This window comes from Thunnus maccoyii, chromosome 11 (genome assembly GCF_910596095.1).
Source record: "Thunnus maccoyii chromosome 11, fThuMac1.1, whole genome shotgun sequence".
Lineage (NCBI taxonomy): Eukaryota > Metazoa > Chordata > Actinopteri > Scombriformes > Scombridae > Thunnus > Thunnus maccoyii.
The window spans coordinates 10,975,491-10,994,446 of record NC_056543.1 but is presented as its reverse complement, the minus strand read 5'-3'; the positions used below and the strand labels follow the sequence as shown (position 1 = coordinate 10,994,446).

Here is an 18,956-nt window from a genome sequence, read left to right as displayed (position 1 = left end):
TGGACATACACTTAGATGGACTCCTCCAAAATTCATATTGAGAGAATCAGACTGGCAGATATTCTTAGTGCAGCCCCAAAATTCACAGCACAATAAACCGCCTGCACATTTGATGCTGCCACCCATTGCTTTGCACACAAGAGTGAAAATCATGCCAATAATTTCTCTTTCTATCCACAATCTAACTGGACTAGACTGCAATAAACTCTGCCAGAAAGGGCAGACACAACGCAGGCAGGGCACAGACATTCATTTCTAAAAATCTCAATCTGTGTATGTGCATGTTTGTCTGTGCTCACATGCTTGTGTGCATATCATAGAATGTACTGCCTGTGTGAGGGAAAGTTTGCCTTTGGCAATTGCTTAATAACCATGAAACCCTTGATACTATGTTTCTTATGTAAATACCTATCATACACAATACACTCCTCTGTATCTTTACTAAAGATTACTTAATTGTGTGCATTCATCTTCTGGCTAATGGCTTAAATATACTACAGCTCTTTATAGGCAATGGCTTGTGAATGACTGAAAAACAAATCAGGCAAAAATGGAAATATATTCAGTTCTGTGATTAGCTGTTACTGCACAAGCATTTTATGTTTGAATCCATAAAGGAAAATTATGTGTTATTACAGATTTACATTAAAATAAAACACCTCAATGGCTCAATATTTCTTAATTGCTTTGTACATCAATTTCTCTTTTAAGGACACAGCGCAGCATCACCAACTGGCTATAGGTTTGTCTGCTGAATGAAGCTTGTTGGGGGAAGGATGAATCCCTCCCCTGTTCTGGTTTTCTGGGCCAAGACTGCATGATGGGGTGCTGAGCCCTTGGCTTGTGCCAGGTGGCAGCTGGGAGAGAGAGTCCCAGCCAGGCTTCAGCAGCCCTCACTCTGGTCCTCTGGCCACCACCGTTGCCACTCGGGGCTCGACACCCGCACTTCTGACCTGCAGATTGGTCACAGTCCGCATGCAATAACCAGACTGTCTGAGCTTCTGCCTTTTGACCTCAACCAATCATTTTAGGTGTGTGCCATTATTCAACAAATCATCATTTTAAAAAAGCTATGCCAGACATATATACTGTGTGTATATATATATATATATATATATATATATACACACAGTATAAATGTCTGTTAAGTCACTATTGCTGAATGAAGTAACACAATAGTGATTGAACCTATGGCCCACTGATGAATGCCCTTGCATTTTCAGTATTATGAATATTAAGAAGTGGGTGTCATGGGTGACTTTCCCGCCATGGATTCAAATCACAAGCAGTGCAGTTAGAGACCCGTTTTCAATCACCCAGTGGTTGATCTGTCGGAGACGGTAGGCGGGGCTAATGCAACAGATTCACTCTTCAATTCGCTTGTGTGTGAAGCGGCGTAATGTTTTTCCCGGTCTCTGCTAGCATGACATTTCACAGCGACACTGTTTGGATCTCTCGGAGTGAGGTCAAGTGAGGTCCAAAAACACACTGGCAATTACCACTTATCACCACAGGTGTCACCAAAGAGAACAAAACAGAGATCTTTGAGATTTTTACTTAAAAGTATTAGTGAAATGCCTGATGTTGTGGCTAGGCTGTAGGCTCAGAGCATACAAGCTTATAAATTAACCAAGGGAATCTCCATATTGCCAGTTTAATATTCTGAAGGATGTATGCCAAAAAATACAACACCGTCTTCAAACAACAATGACTGAACAGTCCACTGAGGGGGAGTTGCTCCCACCAGTGATGACTACCTCACCACCTCACTCTCTCTCAACTCTTTTTATTTTCTTTGCTTTCTCAACTCTAGTATTTAACATGTTACCTTTGACAGCTCATGACAATAACACATAATTTTCAGTGTCAAGCTGTCAGTCTAGAGACTTCAGTGAAGTATAGAACAATAGCAAAACACCTCCACCAAATTGATCTAGGTCAGCCAACAGTACGCCAACCAGTCAGCTAATCAATCAAAGGGGCTCTGTCTTTTTTGCAAGGAAACATCAGACATCAGAGTTAAAAAAAACAGACTAACCAGCCAAATGTAAGGTTTCACTATAAAAGAGTTAAGTTAATGCTTCATCTGGCTCTCTCTATATATTCGAACAGTGCTCTATACCACCTATTCCCATGGCAACACAAAACCTCTGCTATTTTAGTGTTTTGGGGAATGTTTGAGATGTATGACACTGGTCAGCCAACTGGTCAAAAGCTATTTCCTGTTGGTCAGTCTAGACAGGATGGAGAAACCAGGTGAGAGCAACAGCAAAAACTACAAGGATCCACTGCTGCTGTTGTGAACGCCAGTGCGTGCTGAGCACACGTTATGCAGGGGGCATGTCCTCAGGGTGGCGCCTCTATCCAGCTAGCTGTTCCCCCTTTCACACTGACAAGCAGACTTTTAAACTGAGATACAGACATTTTCCCCCCTTTGAGATACTTCCAGAAAGATGTTCGCTCAACTCTGGTCTCACTTTTCACATCCAGCTGCATACTAACTTTAACCTCTACTATCAAGCCAGCCCATGCAATTGCTCACTACACCACTGCGCCATAGAAGATACACAAGAATGTTTTATTGTTTCATCTGTGTTTGAGCGGCTCGTGGTGTGCATGTGAAAAGGCTTTTCCCCTTTCACAAGTCCCATTACATCACCCTTACATTTCATTTTATGATGCATTCTTTCTTATCCATCACCCACTAATGACCTCATACTCAACTGGACTTATGAGAGGAGCGCTTTATCCTGCCACAACCCTTACGAGCCCTATTTTCATTAGCGTATTTGGCAATAAAACAGTTGTGCTTCACTCCATTAATAATTTATCTACACTTTTTTCTCCCCAGCAGCCATTTCAGTATATGGCAGAGCATGGCTCAACTCCAGCAAGACAGGACTTCTCTGAAGAAAGACTTATTGATTCATTATTCAGATATCCAATTATTCGGAAAAATCTAATATGAGACCCACTCCCACCCATGTAATTAAGTCTGTCCAGAACATCAACACAAATATGTGGGTTGAAAATGTAGCTCCTCCTTAAATTGGTAATCAATGTAAAATGTCAATTTACAGCCTATGGCTTTCACAACATGGGCCGATCCATTGCTGATTCAATTGTAACCCATTAAGACTGAGAGAGGTGATATTAAAGTGACACTATCAAAATCCAATGACTTCATTCAATAACTTTGGTCTACAGGAGTGTGGCCAGCCACACCATCACACAATGTAATGAGAGGTGTGGGGGCTGGTTCACTGCTTCCTCTTCTAGCTTGAGGCCATACTTCACCTCTGCCCTGAGATAGATGTAAGAGCTCAATGACAGCAACACTTAGCTCACATCACCGGATTGATGTGTCAGCTGTTTTAATGTCTTTTCATAGCTTGTAAACGACTCAATGCAATCCTGCAAAAAATGCTGTCTTAGCACTTGCCAAAGAAAACCTCAGAAAACCAGTGATGACTGGTATGATGTTTAAAGTACTTCTGGGAAAAACTCTTAAACATTGAGGTTTGATAGAAGTGCTTAATCCGCTCATGTACAAACTGAAGCTGACCTTTTCCGCATGTTACCAACTGTCAGATTTTTCCGACGACTCGTCTGATTTTCCAGCCATGGCAAACTTGTGGAGCAACAGTCAATAAAGAACACCTGAATTACAGTTCACAGGGCATGAATGCCAGTAACAACACCAGCGAGGTTTTCCTCTTCTGACTTAATTGTGCACAAGTTAAAACACAGTGCTGACTACAGTATTTGCATCACTATCCTTTTCAAACCACCTTCCCTTTCATCCCGTCCTCCGCTTTCACTTTATTTACTCTTCCAAAACCAGCACTGACTGGGATCTACATGTGGTTTCTCTGATCACTTGGGCAAGACAGATTGGCCGGTTGAGTGTGGGCCACCTTCCGTCCTGAGCATCACCTACTGCTGAGGTGGATACTTTTGCTGCCATGTCAGAACAGGATGCGGACAGAAAATCGAGCTACAAAGGCGGAATCGCAGCTGGTGGGCTCATTTTGTGTTAATGCTTTCCAGAAAGGACGTAAAACAGCTGTGAAAACAGAATTCAGTCAAACCTTTGAAGGTCAACTGTTAGTCACTACCCAGCAGTTCTCCGGTAAAAACAACAACCTGATCTTCTTGTAACACCACCTCAGTGTAGGGTGAATGCCACGGAAAGGCCTCTGGAACATCAAAATCAGTATGAATTTTTGGTTTAGTGTTGCTAAAGGCAAGTAATTTACATAATCTTCATTTGGTTGCAATTCATCATGTCCAACTGCAATTTAGTGACCAATTTCCTGCTTTCAAGCTATCTATTACATGAGTAAGGATACAATGGTGACATTAAGTAGAGTGAACATTTATTTAACTCAGCAGCACTAAGGAAGCAGTGTTATAGATAGTCATTGTGCAGACGTCAGAGATTATTAATGCCCAAATCCCTGAATTGTAGCATGGTTCTCTATGTTGTAACACCAGCAGCCGGGCTTTGTTTACATAGTAATTTAATAGAATTGTGACCAATCTAACTGTAAAATCTAAGGACTGAATAAATTCCTTTATGCCTAACAGATATTTATCATTGGTATTATCATTGGTATATTAGTTTTTATTTCCATGTTGCACCAAACATTTGGTCGGTTCATCCCACATGGGATTACTAAACATTGTTACATATCAAAAGTCAGAACATTTATGACATCTTCTGGCAACGCATTTACAGTGCACATCTGTAATAACATTATATGTATTTCTATATACTTTCAAAACAACATATTTATGTGCAAAACTTCATATAAATTGTTGAGTAGCAGAAGAAAGGAAAAAAATCCTGATGACATCTCCCAGGCTTTTTACAAGTAACTGGCTAACTTAAATGAGTACTCCAGTCATTTGGCTTTGCACTTTCATAAATTTAGATGACTCAAAAGAGGCAGATTAAAAAGAATGGTCAAAATTGAGGCAGCATTATTCAGAAATATTTTAACTTTTCCTAGTCTTTGATTTGTGCCATTTCCTACAAAAACTTAAACTCCAGTTTATTATGGCTCTTTGTTAACAGTTAACATATTTTAAGTCTCAAACTCAAGCAGAGATTAATTTTTCAGAATAAAGAAAGCTTTTCCAGATCCACAGAAGACGTTATACAGCAGTTATTTACAGGTTGAGTAGTACTCCTGGTGACAAATTAACTAAACTTCATGTGTCACTCAGTCATTGTGCATCATTAATGTTTTAATCTGTTTTGTTTTTGTTCCTTACTAAACAAGTAATGCGTGGTTCTCAATGAAACAGAACAATATTTGGACAATTCTTCTTTCATTCCACTGAGTGGTAAAATACCAGAAAACAACTGGGCACATTAAGATCTATACTGCTTGAATAACTTATATACAACATAAATCTCTGTACCATATTAATATTTTATTATCCTAAATGGATGCAGTTTTGGTTCAGTCCATATTTTGTATGTCATTAGTATTGCCAGTTGACCACAATTTATATTCTATTGATGTAAAAGGATGAAATGGGAAACACTATCTTCAAAGACTTCTTTTCCTTTATTGCATAGTGGGCAGTGAAGAAGCAGACAGGAAACAAGGGGAGAGAGGAATATGACATGCAACAAAGGTCCCTGGCTGGAATCAAAGCAGAAATGTTGCAGTTATGTGGCATGTGCAGTAACCATTCCGCTACCGGGCTGCTCCGAGGAAACAGTATCTTAAACTGGTGGTGACTCTTTTTATAAATGTGAAGGGAGCGAAAATGTTGGTGATTAAAATTAAGAAAATTTATGGATTCCATATTTTACACTAATCTGTTGTAGTATTGTTGTAGTATAACATATTGCACACAGACACTGGATGAATTCTGCATTATCTTGATGTGCTGGCCTTTGTAGCATGCACACACACACACAAAAACACACACAGGCACTCACATACACTTTTGCGATACTATCTAACTATCTCACTTAATTAGCTCCTAAAGGCAGTTTTCCCAGCATTAGTGCATGGACCTATCTATGACTTCCACTATACTACCATCTTTTAAATGGAGTATACATTTCAAACAACCTTGAGCTGTTTATGCTAGATGATGCTTATCTGGTGCGGAGGTCACTGCTTGAGATCAAGGGTATTTTGATTTTAAAAAATTATAATAAACAGGCAGCGCTGTGGTGTGTCTCTACTTCTCAACCCTGTCGTTTCGTCAGGTCAGCATTATGCTGTCACTCTGGCCCGGCCAGGTCAGCCTGCTCAATGTTAGATGGACACAAGTGATAAGGAGCGAAACACAGTGGAGGCATTTCAAAGAGACAATGCTATTCTATGAACCAGGTCTGGAAATGCTTCAAATTCATGCAGAGAAAACCACAGGCTCACCACTTGGCATTCAACGTAACGGCACTGCTACCACAAAGCAAATTAATTTCAGACTAATTAGGCTAACAACCAGATTTGGTGTTGGAAGATAGCCTATAAGAAATGCTATTATCATTACTGTCCATTTAGAAACAACTACGAGAGCTTTTATTCTCTGTGCAAAAGCAGAGGAGCAGGACAGCATCGGCACTTAATTTGTTTAGGTAAGGTGAGTAGATAAGATGCGGGAGCCAACCACACTTGCAGATCTGTGTGTGTGTGTGAGAGAGAGAGACTGTCTGAATATATCTCAGCTTAACTGTTCTCAATTTAAATATTGTTGCACTAGCCCATATAAGACAACAAAATGGCACTTAATTCTTCACTTTGATTTCAGCTACACCAATAAAACTCAGTGCTGCAATGCTGACAAACACTCCAACAGTCTCTTAAAAATTTCGATAGGTGTTTTCGTTTTCTTTTTTTTTTCTCTCCATTCTCAGAGCGGGAGCATCCTCAGGGGGTTCAAGATACAAATTCATCTTTTCATTTCATGCACAGAGAGAGGTAAACAGTGTTTTTCATGCCTACTGTGATTGTCAGGCAAAACTCTAAGTCTCTGTTTACCACGCTGTATTTGGAGGGGGGCATTTGGTGACATTTGGGACGGTCTCACAGCCAAGCTGTCTTGACACTCATTGCAGTGTTGGTCAATGAAAAAGTGGAGGAAGTGTGACCTCCTTGCCAGCGATCAATGGATATGCATACATTATGTTTCACAATATCATTAATTTATGCTTGATTGTGTTTTATAAAAATGCTTCATGTAACTTCACTTACTCTGAAACTATAAATGTTTGCCTATAATTCAGCATGTCCATTCACATAGAAGCCCTAAATTAAAGGTAAATATGAAATGAGTTGAAGTATAAGCAAAAGTGAATCTAAAAGCAATAAATTTAATTTCTTGGATCCTTGCATTTCTAATTTTCATTGGTAGCCTTCTATTGTATGAATTTAACTGTTGAAGATACACACTACAAATGAAAAAAATGTGAATGAACTCTATTCTACAAGTAAAATTGTGAGCAAGTTTGGTTGACTTTACCCTCTATGATCCTTATATCCAGTATGCTACCGAAAGTAACTGTTGATTGTGACATGCCTCTGCACTCAGCATGGATACTCTACATATCTTGAGGGCTAAGTATGTGACAGAAATCAAATTCTGACACGCAACAGTCAATACGCATCTTAAAAATGCGTTCCCCGACATCACTATCAGTGCAGGTTGCACACAGTGCAGAGTTAACCGAGCACACCTTGTTCAATATCAATTGCGTCTCCATCCGTTGCTGCGATGATCCCACGGCAGAGATACGAGCTACAGCTCGGGGAGAGACAAAATACACTTTGGCACGGATATTTTCACCTGCTGCACTGTGGGATAGCGCTGCTACGCGCCTGCAGTCAGACCCGCTGAATCTATTCTGGTTCCCAACAGCCTCAAGAATATTCCTGAAAATGCAAAAGCTCTAAATGCTAAATGCGCAGGGCAAGTTCAATGTGTTATAATAAAGGTGACATTATTATTTCTGGTTAATCAGCCAGGACGCATTATGATGCACAATTTCAACATCCTGGATGATAACAAAAGAAAAGATACAGACTTGTCTTCCACTGTGGCATCCCACACTGGACAGAGAAGAATGACGACCAATTTTAGATGATCAACTCTTTATCATTCATGCATGATGTCTTTTAAGCAACACAGAGGTTCGTAGCAACTGCACAACATTTGGCGCCCGTGACAATACCAGCCTGCACTAAGACGTGCTGTTAAGTTTCATCGGACTGCGCATCCCCGACGGCCCCGTTATTCCTTACCTTTCTCCTCGCCCGATACTGTCGAGGGCTCGGTGCACGGAAATAATCCCGAGAAAAGGGCTAGAAAGGCGAGCAGAAAAAACTCGGACATGTTTTCGGAGAGCGGGCTATAAAGAGCCACTGTGCTTCTCCTGGTCCTACTCCTGCTCCTGGTCCGGGTCCAGTCTCCCCCTCCACCACCACCCGGTTGTCGAGCGCCGTTACTCGGTGATGTCCAGCGGAACCAGTGCGCAGTAAAGTGCAGCGCTCCCCCCGCTCCCCGACACATGCACACCGCCGCTCTGTACAGCGAACAGACGCACCGGAGACGGCAGGAGAGATGAGAGGCAGAGGCACAGGGACGGAGGGAAGGCGGGGTGGGAGTGTAGGAGGATAAAGAATGAGTACGTTTCCTGTCTTTTCTCAATGATTAAATGTCGTCAAGGTGGCGCAGCTCGCCTGGAATTAATCACATTGGCTGTACAGTCAGAGGAGTGGGTCTGAGGTCTGAGGGTGCATTAGCGGGGTCCTCAGAAGAGATGAAAAAAGTCAGAATGTATGAGGAGGAATGAGTAATTTCTGCTCTCACTATTTTTTCAGCACAGTCAAGTACCTACAGTGTAGGCTATAGAGTTCATACATACTGTATAGCTACTTCAACTAAACCCTACATTCTACAAAACTAGCTTGTAACCTATAAATCATATAAAATAGCAAAGTGTGCAAATGTGACATTAGACACTGCTGAGCTGTAGGACTTGTTTACAGCCTGTCACCCATTGGACCACACAGAGAGAACACTGCAGTCAGGTATTATTTAGCATACAGCTCTAAAATAACAGGAACATCTGACAATATGATGCAATTTAAAACATCAGTCCCAATCAGTCCCAACCCTGATAGGTGTTGGTTCAGCTCTGTGGTCATTTCAAGTGCTGTTATCATCATATTTTTTATATATATATTTTTACGTTCTTGCGTGAATGCAGAGGCAATTCATGAAGTGATTGTGCAGCCAATTTGTAATCCTATTGCCTCATGCTGCCAAAAAAAAGAAGGTGACTGTCAAACCTTTTTTAACACCGTCTGCAGAGTAACTGGTAGACTACCAAGCTTAATGTCATTCTCTTACATTTCTGCCTTTGTAAATGTGATATTTCAGCACAGGAAAACAAAATAACAGAAGCACAGCAAGAAAAAATTACTTGAAACTCAATGGATGTGAACAGCTGAGATCACCCTTCAGGTCAACTATTTCATTCCGCTTTGTTCTCCTCTCTTCTGACCTTGCTTGCTGTTTTCAGTGAGAAATAACAAAGACACACATAAGAAGAGGTTGACTTATGGCTGACATGTTCACAATAAAAAAACAAAAAAACCTTCACAGGAATTTTAGTGATGCATTCAGCACACAAGTATGCACAAGTCCAAACAAGGAAAACATCTATTTTTACGGTGAATTCACTCACCGGAGTCTTAAAGATTATTATAGTACATGTGCCATATGCAGGAGCACTGCTGCTGCAAAGAAAAATTGACCTTCGCCAACGTTGGCTGAAAGAGGCTTTGTACCTTTGCTTAACAAATCCACAAACTCAATATTACCATAGAATTACATGAGCAAGTCCTGATAGTCTTAACAAGTATATAAAATATTTGATATTTACAAAGGTTGGGTTTTTTTCAGTGCTGTCCTACTAGATAGTACTTTAGTGAGTCTTAGACTTGAGTAAGCTGCTCCTGTGGGATTTTATCCGACCACTATATCTTTCCTTTGGTGGAGGCAGTGAAGAGTTCAACCCTTAATCAGTTTAGTTGCTATAATACAGTCTATCATTCTAAATTCTGATAATCTGATCTGATCTTTCAGACTGAGTACTCATGATGAGGAGAAATGCTGAATGCTTGACAATCAGTAAATAATGCTGTATCAGTGAAGGTGTAGTTCTACTACTTGGAGAGTATTAGTAGGTATTTGATATCATGACTAGAGCTGCAACAATGTGTCAATTAATCAATTAGTCAATTGAAAGAAAACTAATCAGCAACTATCTTGATAATCAATTAATCGTTTCAGTCATTTTTCAAGCCACAATATCATCACTGTCTTCCAGTCTCTTTTAGGATCCATTTTAAAGTGCCCTTAATCACATACAAGGCTCTGAATGATCTGGTGCTGGAGTATATAACTGAGCTCCTTACACTGTACTGTCTAAACAGGCCCCTCAGGTCTGTCAGTCTGGGTCTTCTAACTATTCCAGAGTCCAGGTTAAAAACAAAGATCGATCGAGCCTTTGCAGTACTGGCTCCTCGGCTCTGGAACAGCCTTCCACTGAACATCAGATCAGCTGACCATGTCACTGCCTTTAAATCTCTCTCTCTTAAATCTCTTAAAACATATTTTTATAGAATTGCTTTTCCTAACAGCTGATGGACTACATTTCTATGGCCACGAACTATTTGATTTTTTCTTTGATTGAGAGTTTTTATCTTTTTCTTCTTTCATTTAGGGTTTTTTTTTATCTTTTATTTGTGCAGATATACGCATATATGTGTATATGTATGTGTGTGTATGTTTGTGTTTCATTATTTAAAGCCTTGCAATTGTCCTTAATGTTGTTATGTTTTGAATTTCCTCTCCTTTGGAAAGCACTTTGTGCTTATTGCTTGAAAAGGGCTCGATAAATAAAATTATTATTATTATTATTAAATTCACTTTGAGGTTCTGGGTTCAGAAATGTGAGACTTTGATGCTTCTTCTTGACTTTACATGATAGTAAATGGAATCTCTTTGGACTATTGATTGGACAAAATGAGACATTTGAAGTCTTGGAATCTGGGAAACTGTGATGGACATTTTTCATAGTTTTTTGATGTTTTAGAGACTAAACGATTAATCCAGAAATAATCAGCAGATCAATCAATAATGAAAATAATCGTTAGTTGCACCCCCAGTCATGACAAGGTATATTTTTAGGAGTTTTCATTGGCACAGCAAATAAGCAGTCATTAGTAGTGACTTATTGCAAGAAGATTTTCTTCAGCCACATCTAACTATGGGCTATTTAATAATTATTTTTATGTACCAAGTATGTAAGTTTCTTGCAATTACTTACAATAAATGCTAATGTGAGTTTTGTTGCCCTATATTGTTGGTTGTATATGCACAAGCATGTGGTAAGACACTTAATTCTGTCGACTAGAGTCATTCTTTTCAAGTCTCACATCACCTGTGTCTCACATGTCTTTTGTGACGTGGATTGCTCTTCATCGCTGTAGCCGCTTCACTTCTGACAGTGCTGTCTGCCTTTGCACTGGCCGGCATAAGTGGAAGCAGTTGCAGAATGTTTTCTGTTGTTTGGTATGGATGCTGCATCTGAGCAGAGCGTGGGAGAACTTCAGAAGAGCAGGGCACCCGAGCATCGTGCAGAGGTGGTGGGAGAAGAAAGTCAGAGCACTGAATTGTGACTCATGTCATTATTGAAGTCTGCTATCCGTCAGTGGTTTTGGAACATGAGCTACAATGTAAGAGGTTTTGGTTTATTTTAACATTTGACAGTCACAAACTGTAGCAACAACAAGCCTATCCTGACATGTTCATCACTTTTAAGTGACCTCTGGAAACATTCCATTATTGTTTGGTGTAACTGCAGCGCATTTCTGTATTGTGTTGTGTTGTCTGTCATGTGTGATGTTGTCTGTATTTGCAGTGCGTTTCTGATATGTGTTATGTTGTCTGTAATGTGTTATATTGCCTGAATTTGCAGCGCATTTTCGAAATGTTCCCCATGTGTTGTCAAGTTGATGAAGATATTTTCTTAATTTGCTTGTGTTTTGTCTATTTGTATGTGTGTTTTTAAGTTGCAGTGCATTGAGCTCTCAGAGCCCCCATAGAGCTAGCATTGTTAACCATTATCCATTACTTCTGAAGTGCTCTGTATGATGCTGCTCTTCAGTGTCTCTGTATGGCGTCTCGGGGAAACTCGAGGTAGAAAAGCATCTCCGGGCTTCTTGAGGTGGGGGTCATCTCCATGCTCCCAACCAAAGCCACAGGGTTCGTTGAGTGACTCATATCCATATAGCTTTGCACAAGCTAAAGTAGTTTTGCGGTCATTTCCACTCTGGCCATTATGGTCAACAACCTGATGGTACTGTCTTTTGAGTGCTTTTAGTTTAATGTTCACCTGCACCTTTGGTAATTTGGTCATAAACAACCAAGTCTCTTGCCGTTCCTTGAATTTGTCTGACGATTTCGGCGTCAGCCCTCACTGACAGAAATTCCCGAATCTCGTCATCTCTCCAGTTAGACATTTTCGTTGGTGTCCTGGTGTAATTGGCCCTTCTTCTTCACCTTCAGATTGTTTGCATTCTTCCAGTTTCACGCCATTTGCATGATAGAAATGTCATCAACACGTCCACTCGCTGGCTGTGAATTATCCAGACAATGACCTGCTGCAATTCACACATGGGTTCATGGGTTCTCTGTACTAAGGAGCTGGCAGGATAAAGTCTGTTTAATGTCCAGTTCAACTGATTCAGACATTTGCCTTCTCACATACAGCTCCTCCAGGTATTGTCCAGATAAGTTCAGGGTTGCAGTGCATGTGTGAAAGGGTCTATAGTCTGTTAATAACTGTCTCCTGACCTGATGGCCTGCATTTAGGCAGGGCACTGAAATCACTGTAAACAAATGTCTGTTCTTACAGTATATCCTCTTTAATTGTGTTTACTAAATACATATGATATTGCAACATGTATTCATTATCCACAGATGAACCAGGCTGTTAGTGCTACTCAAATATAAGCAGCTATGTCTTGTCATGCCATTATAAATTCATTAAGCAAAACATTGTTTAAGGTGACAAAGAAATGTATCTCAGATGAGATAGCAACACGCCTAACTTTCATGTGGAACAAACTGTCATGTTTTATTAGTGAGTTGTCGCAAAGAATGAGGAAGTCCAAGTCTTCAAGGGCATTTCACATTGAGTCTCTGCTATTTCTTGCTGCCAGAATCGCACTGTTTTCTGCTTCACAGAAAAAAAATGAATAATTTCATGAGGCTTTCGGTTTTTTTTTTTCCTTGAATGCTGAGTGTAGACCGTATTTTTCCTTCACAATCATAGTGCCTACATTTTGATTGAACTGCTCCAACATTTTTGACCGTTATACTGCTCCACTTATGTTCTGAATGATTCATATGCAATGGTTTTACCTGTGAATGTGGTGCACTTATCTGCCTCTTCTTTTCACCTCTACCCTTAATTAGCAAGTCATCCATCTACATTCAATTACATCAGCTCAAACCTAATGCCCTTTTGGTAAATTTGAATGTTGCTGTGCACAAATAAAGCATACACCTATCAGTAGGAGTAATACTCAGTGAGGTCCAGCAGCCTTGACTTAAGACACGTGTCAGAGGGAATCAAGGGCTAGTGGCAGGCGCAGTACTGAATGGCAGAGGCTAGGGCAGCCTAATAGGCCACTCATGCATTGCATGTCACTCACTTGCACTACAGGTCCTGACATACAGGACTAGATGGGGCCTGTATGCCTGTCATGAATACACACTGACATGCAGCTACACAGACGCACAGCACACGCACCACATGACCTCGAGGGCGTACATCTGTGTGAAGTGACGCTCTGTGGGTCATTGTCTAGCACTGTGTCCTTGGAGCTCCCCTCACTGACTGACATGAATGATGGCACAACCGTTCACTTTGCCACTTCTCGCACTTCTTCGACTGTACTTAGCTACAGTACAGTTTTGCCGATGCTGTTCTCCAAAATTAGCAGCAGCTATTGACCCTGCTTGACCCTGTCATAGCTGCAGGCTCATTATCGGGCTAATAACACCGCCGCTGTGGTTTTTGCCTCAGCTTATAGCCTCAGCATTCTTCCCAGCTGGGTTACCGCAACATTCCCCTCAGAAGTCAAAAGCTATTTTCTAAAAATGAGGAATGAGCAAAGATTGGTCGGCAAATCTGGTCTGACATGCATTTTGTGTCCTTTGACAGTTATTAGTCAGAAAAGCAGGAAATAGACTGAATGGAGGTTGGTTCCGTCTTGTTGCAAAGGGAGGGCGAGCGTAGTCCTCCACCATGGCCATACAGTGATGAGGATCCACGGGTGCTCCCCAGGGTCTCTGTGCTTGTTAATCAAGCAGTGTGATGACAGGCAATTTGCTGCATGAATCACTGCACTCTCATCGTGCTGAAAATGACTTGCGTTTTTTGAAGAGGGAAATGTAAACTGCACCTTTGTTGCACTCTGCCGGGATAATGTGGGAGGAGAGCTGTTTTATGTGTGTCGGTCAGGTATACTGCCATCCGATTGATTTAAGAGTCTTCATCAAATGTGGACGCTTCTTTAGATTCAGTTTTTGTTTATTTTCACATATGTAAAAATGACATCATAAAAATAAAACAGATGTGACAAGAGAGGTTAAAATGTCATAGGCTTATACAACGGACCTCCCCTCAATGAAAAAGCATGTTTCTGGCCACATACTATTTATTTGTTTTACACACAAGTACATCAACAGCTTGCACATGTTATTGTACAAGAATTGATTGTCTTTCAATGCAATTTCATGCACATTTCAGTGGAAATGAACATCATACATTTAATTCTCACAAATAAAGAGTAGCTGTGATGCTATTTCCTGAGCTTGTAGTAAGCTGTGTGAAGCACAGTTTCAACAAACCAATTTCAAGTTAATTGCCTTTGTGTGAAAACTAGAAAGAAAAAAAGAAAGCTTCCACAATCGGTATTTATTCATGAGAGAAAGGGAAGCTACAGTCTTGTAAGTGAGGAATAGCATGACACTAGGACTATTTTGAAAATACTGTTTCTTTTTCTTCTAATATTGATTTTTTGTTAAATTTATTTTTGAAAAGATACCAACACACTTTATCTACCACATGAGAAAACAAACAGGCAGACACATGATCACACACATTCAAAGACATATTCTTCAGATGTCTAACTTACTACTGCCATCTAGGGACACACGGGCATTCTGGTTAAGGACTGCACACTGTGTACATCATATTCACATCAGGGACACTACATATTCTCATGTTACAACAAAACTCTAAAATTACAACCCAAAACTTTGAAAATTTCATAAATTGACAAATTGACCTCTTTGCAAAAATAAAACTTTCCCTGAGTAAAAAGAGAACCAGCCTTCATTATTTTTGTGTTTTAATGGATGAAAAAAAAGCCCAAATGCTGCCTGTCCATTTGTGTGTGACAGTTCAAGTCCTTCTCCTTTGCAATATTTTGTGCTGGCTCCCAGTGGACAGCTGAGCTGGAGGAGCCATAACACAGACAGAGCAGCTCGCCATGTCTCTCCTCTCACAGCTGGAACCCACTCCTACTGAATAATGAACTCAATCTCAGCTCTGCCTCAGGGGGGGACCTTGGAGCCACCCTCAGCTTAGTGCAAAGCTTTGTTGCCCATATGCGCGTGCACGCACTCCTGCTCTCTCTCATTCTTTGCTGTCACAAGTAGATCTGTGAGAAATGCTCCACTGATTGGCAGTAGAGGAGAAAAAAATGTGGAGAGGAGCAGAGCTGGGAGACAGCGAAAGACCGTCAACGTGGAGGAAGGAGGTGTGGGGGGGGGAGTGTGTGTGTGAGCTGAGTGGGGGTCAATAGCAGTTTCCCAGCAGTTCGACCCGCTATGCCTCCAGGGTTCCATGGAGAGTGTTTACCCTGAGAAAGGGGAGAAAGGATCAGGAAAAAAAGGGGGGCAGCAGCTGCGTGGCAGTGGGCTTGTGAGGCGTGAGATGAAGGAGACAGCCGCTGGATACCGAGCTAATGAATGGCCACGCTTCCCATCCCTGATTGAGATTTAAGAGGTGTGAGTAGGTAGAGCTGAAGGGGGTCAGCAGCAGTGGTGAGTCAGCTGACCTTTCAGAAAGCCCTTCACCTCACCAGCCTCCACGCAGAGCCCATTAACCACTGAAATATGACAGCTTTCGATTAGATCCACTGTAATTACCTAAGACTAATGAAATTTGTGGGCTGCTGTGTGTTGAATCTCAAAAAACAGCTTCTACAACATAAAAAAACTCCACAATGTCAGAATGTGAATCTGTTCACAGAGCATGAATATATACGCCGTGTGTTAGTCTGTCGGTCTGATAGTTCAGTTTAGTGTCCTGTGCTTCTTTTTCTTGGTGGGCAGCCATCCTGTGTCTCTAACCCATACTGACAGATCCACTACATGGTGCTTCTTCACAAGTTGTGGCAACAGGCCAACACACACACAGGCATACATGCACACACATGCATACACGCACACACACACACACACACACACACACACACATAGACACACAGACACACATCTCCTCAGTAACATCTAAATAGGTAATTATCTGACTTGTAAGAGTGGGGAGGCAGCAGCCAGTATGCCACACGTGATCAGCCTAAAACTAAAGCCTCTACTCAGCAAAGGAATATTAATTGCCTTTTCCAAGTCGACAAGTGTTAAGGGATAGAAAGAGCTAGAGAGAGAGAGAGAGAGAGAGAGAGAGAGAGAGTTGCCTATCAACAAGAAATGGCTACCAACTTCCCCAGCTAGGTTACTGAATAGCGCCATTGTTGTCGTCTCCTTGTTGGAGGGAACAGAACATCAATAATGTTGGTGGTTATGTCTGCTTCAACATTTTTTTTTGTGTGTTTGTTTGTTTGTCATACCTGTTAAGACCTGGGATATTTGTTAGCTCTGAATGGGAGAGAAAAAGAAAGCCAAAGCAAGAGAAAGAGTGAACAGCAGGAGAGAAAGAAAGAGAGGAAGTGTAGGCTTTTGGCAGTGAAGTGACAAGAGGAGGAAATAATCCATTATACTGCAAGTTTTTATCATTACAATATGAAGGGTCAGAAATTGGTTTCCTGTGATCAGTGAGGGAAATCAAACACAACAGTGACCTGGAAATTCCCTCCACAGAGCTCCTAGGTACTGACATCAAGACAGCCTTGCAATGAAGAATATTAGAAATGTGCTGCAGGAACAGATTGTTACTTTTTTTCTCTCTCTCTTTGCCCATGGCTCATTGATATGCACTGTGGTTCCACACTGATAATTGCCTGCTGAGCTCCAGATCAATTCTGTAATTTGCTATCAAAACTCCATGCATTTTGTGTGCAGACTTATCAGACCTATAAGTAAAAGAAAAAATACAATAGAAAGGAGAGAGAGAGAAGGTGAGAAGCAAGGAGAAAAAAGTAGTGAGTATGGAGTAAAATGGGAGAATTAATCTTTCTACCTTAAAATCTGTGCAGATTGGATAGACCGAAATAATGCATGATCAGAGAACAACCACCATTTTTCTCATAAACACAGCTGACCTGACGGGTCCCACCATCATATCAGGTTGTGGGTTGCTTCAGGTCATCTTCTTGCAAATAGCTTCACACTTGGTTTGCATTTGGCTATTCTTCAATGTAATTAATTTCTCACTCTCTTTGTCTCTATGTGTGTGTGTGTGTGTGTGTTTGTGTGTGTGTGACTGCATCCTAGGAAACAATTGTTTCAATCACATGTTGCAAGTAAATAATGCCCAGTAAGCTGATGCTCACTAATGCTCCTGTGGCTGCAGAAATCCCTGCAGCCAGGTTCCAAAATCCTGTGCAAAGTCTTACCAGAGGAGTGGACACCTGTTGTAGCAGAAGATGAATGCCCATGGTTATGGAACTTGAGGTTTAACAATCACATATGGGTCTAATCTTCAGGTGTCTATATACTTTTGACCATGTAGTGCTGTTGACTTTTCTCAGTGTTTTAATGACACAATCTTGTACCTTTGATTTTTTTTATCAAACAACAAGATTTTTTTTCTAAGTAGTGGCTTATCTTTTGTGCAGATGATTCAACTAGGGGATTAATGCTGGTCGATGCCCTGTGTTCCTCTTCCTTCCGTCAGATAATTTATTTTTCTATTCATCTTTTAGAAAAGCCATAACATGATTCTTGGGTTTTCTGACCATCTTCTAAATTAAATGAGTAATGCTGCATTCTAGACTACTTGGAACTTGAAAATTTCAGACCTCCTACTTGAAAAAGTATGATGGAATAGCTCTCGAAGTTGGAGCTCAGACTGGGAAATTCGATCCAATTTCATTCTCCAACTTCAGAATGAAGACTGTTCACTTAGGCTATATTACTAAATGACATAGGCTGGTACATGGTAGGCTACTATGTATAATTTTCTGACTAAATTTGTGACAGGCTCTTACCTTATCCTCCTCTGTTTCATTTATTTATCAAATTAATCTCTACTGATGTTGCAAATATTCATATGGTGGCTGCCATAAGACGAGTTTCTCATAGTCAGCCATGATTGTTTGCATTTTGCATTGGGAAACTTTCAACCTCCAACTTGAATGGAACACACCTTAACTCTTTACTGTACTTGGCTGTAAAGTTTGAGCATGTGACTATTTTGTTAGCATTCAACTACAACTCCCATGAGTCATATGCATGAGCTGGCTATCAAAACCTCTTTGGAGCTGTAGTTGTTCAATGCTGAAAAAACAAAGTAATATCTTATCCAATGAGGAAGACAGCAACAGCACAGTGTATGCTGCTGTAGAGGTAGAAACAATACATGCAAGTCTTAACTTTGCAGTCAGTGAACCCAACCAGACTTTAATTAGACTGATTTGCTCTCCCAAGCCAGAGGAGCTAAT

At 40.8% G+C, this 18,956-nt stretch overlaps 1 protein-coding gene across 1 annotated transcript in view; it reads right to left on the bottom strand.

Annotated features, from left to right (window-relative positions):
* lrp1bb (low density lipoprotein receptor-related protein 1Bb) overlaps positions 1-8,535 on the bottom strand; it is a 281,139-nt gene extending 272,604 nt beyond the window's left edge. The window contains exon 1 of the mRNA XM_042426612.1: positions 8,271-8,535. Coding sequence (XP_042282546.1) covers positions 8,271-8,361 — 91 coding nt within the window. The 5' untranslated portion in view covers positions 8,362-8,535. The remainder of the gene's footprint in view (positions 1-8,270) is intronic.
* Between the last annotated feature and the right edge of the window lie 10,421 nt (positions 8,536-18,956).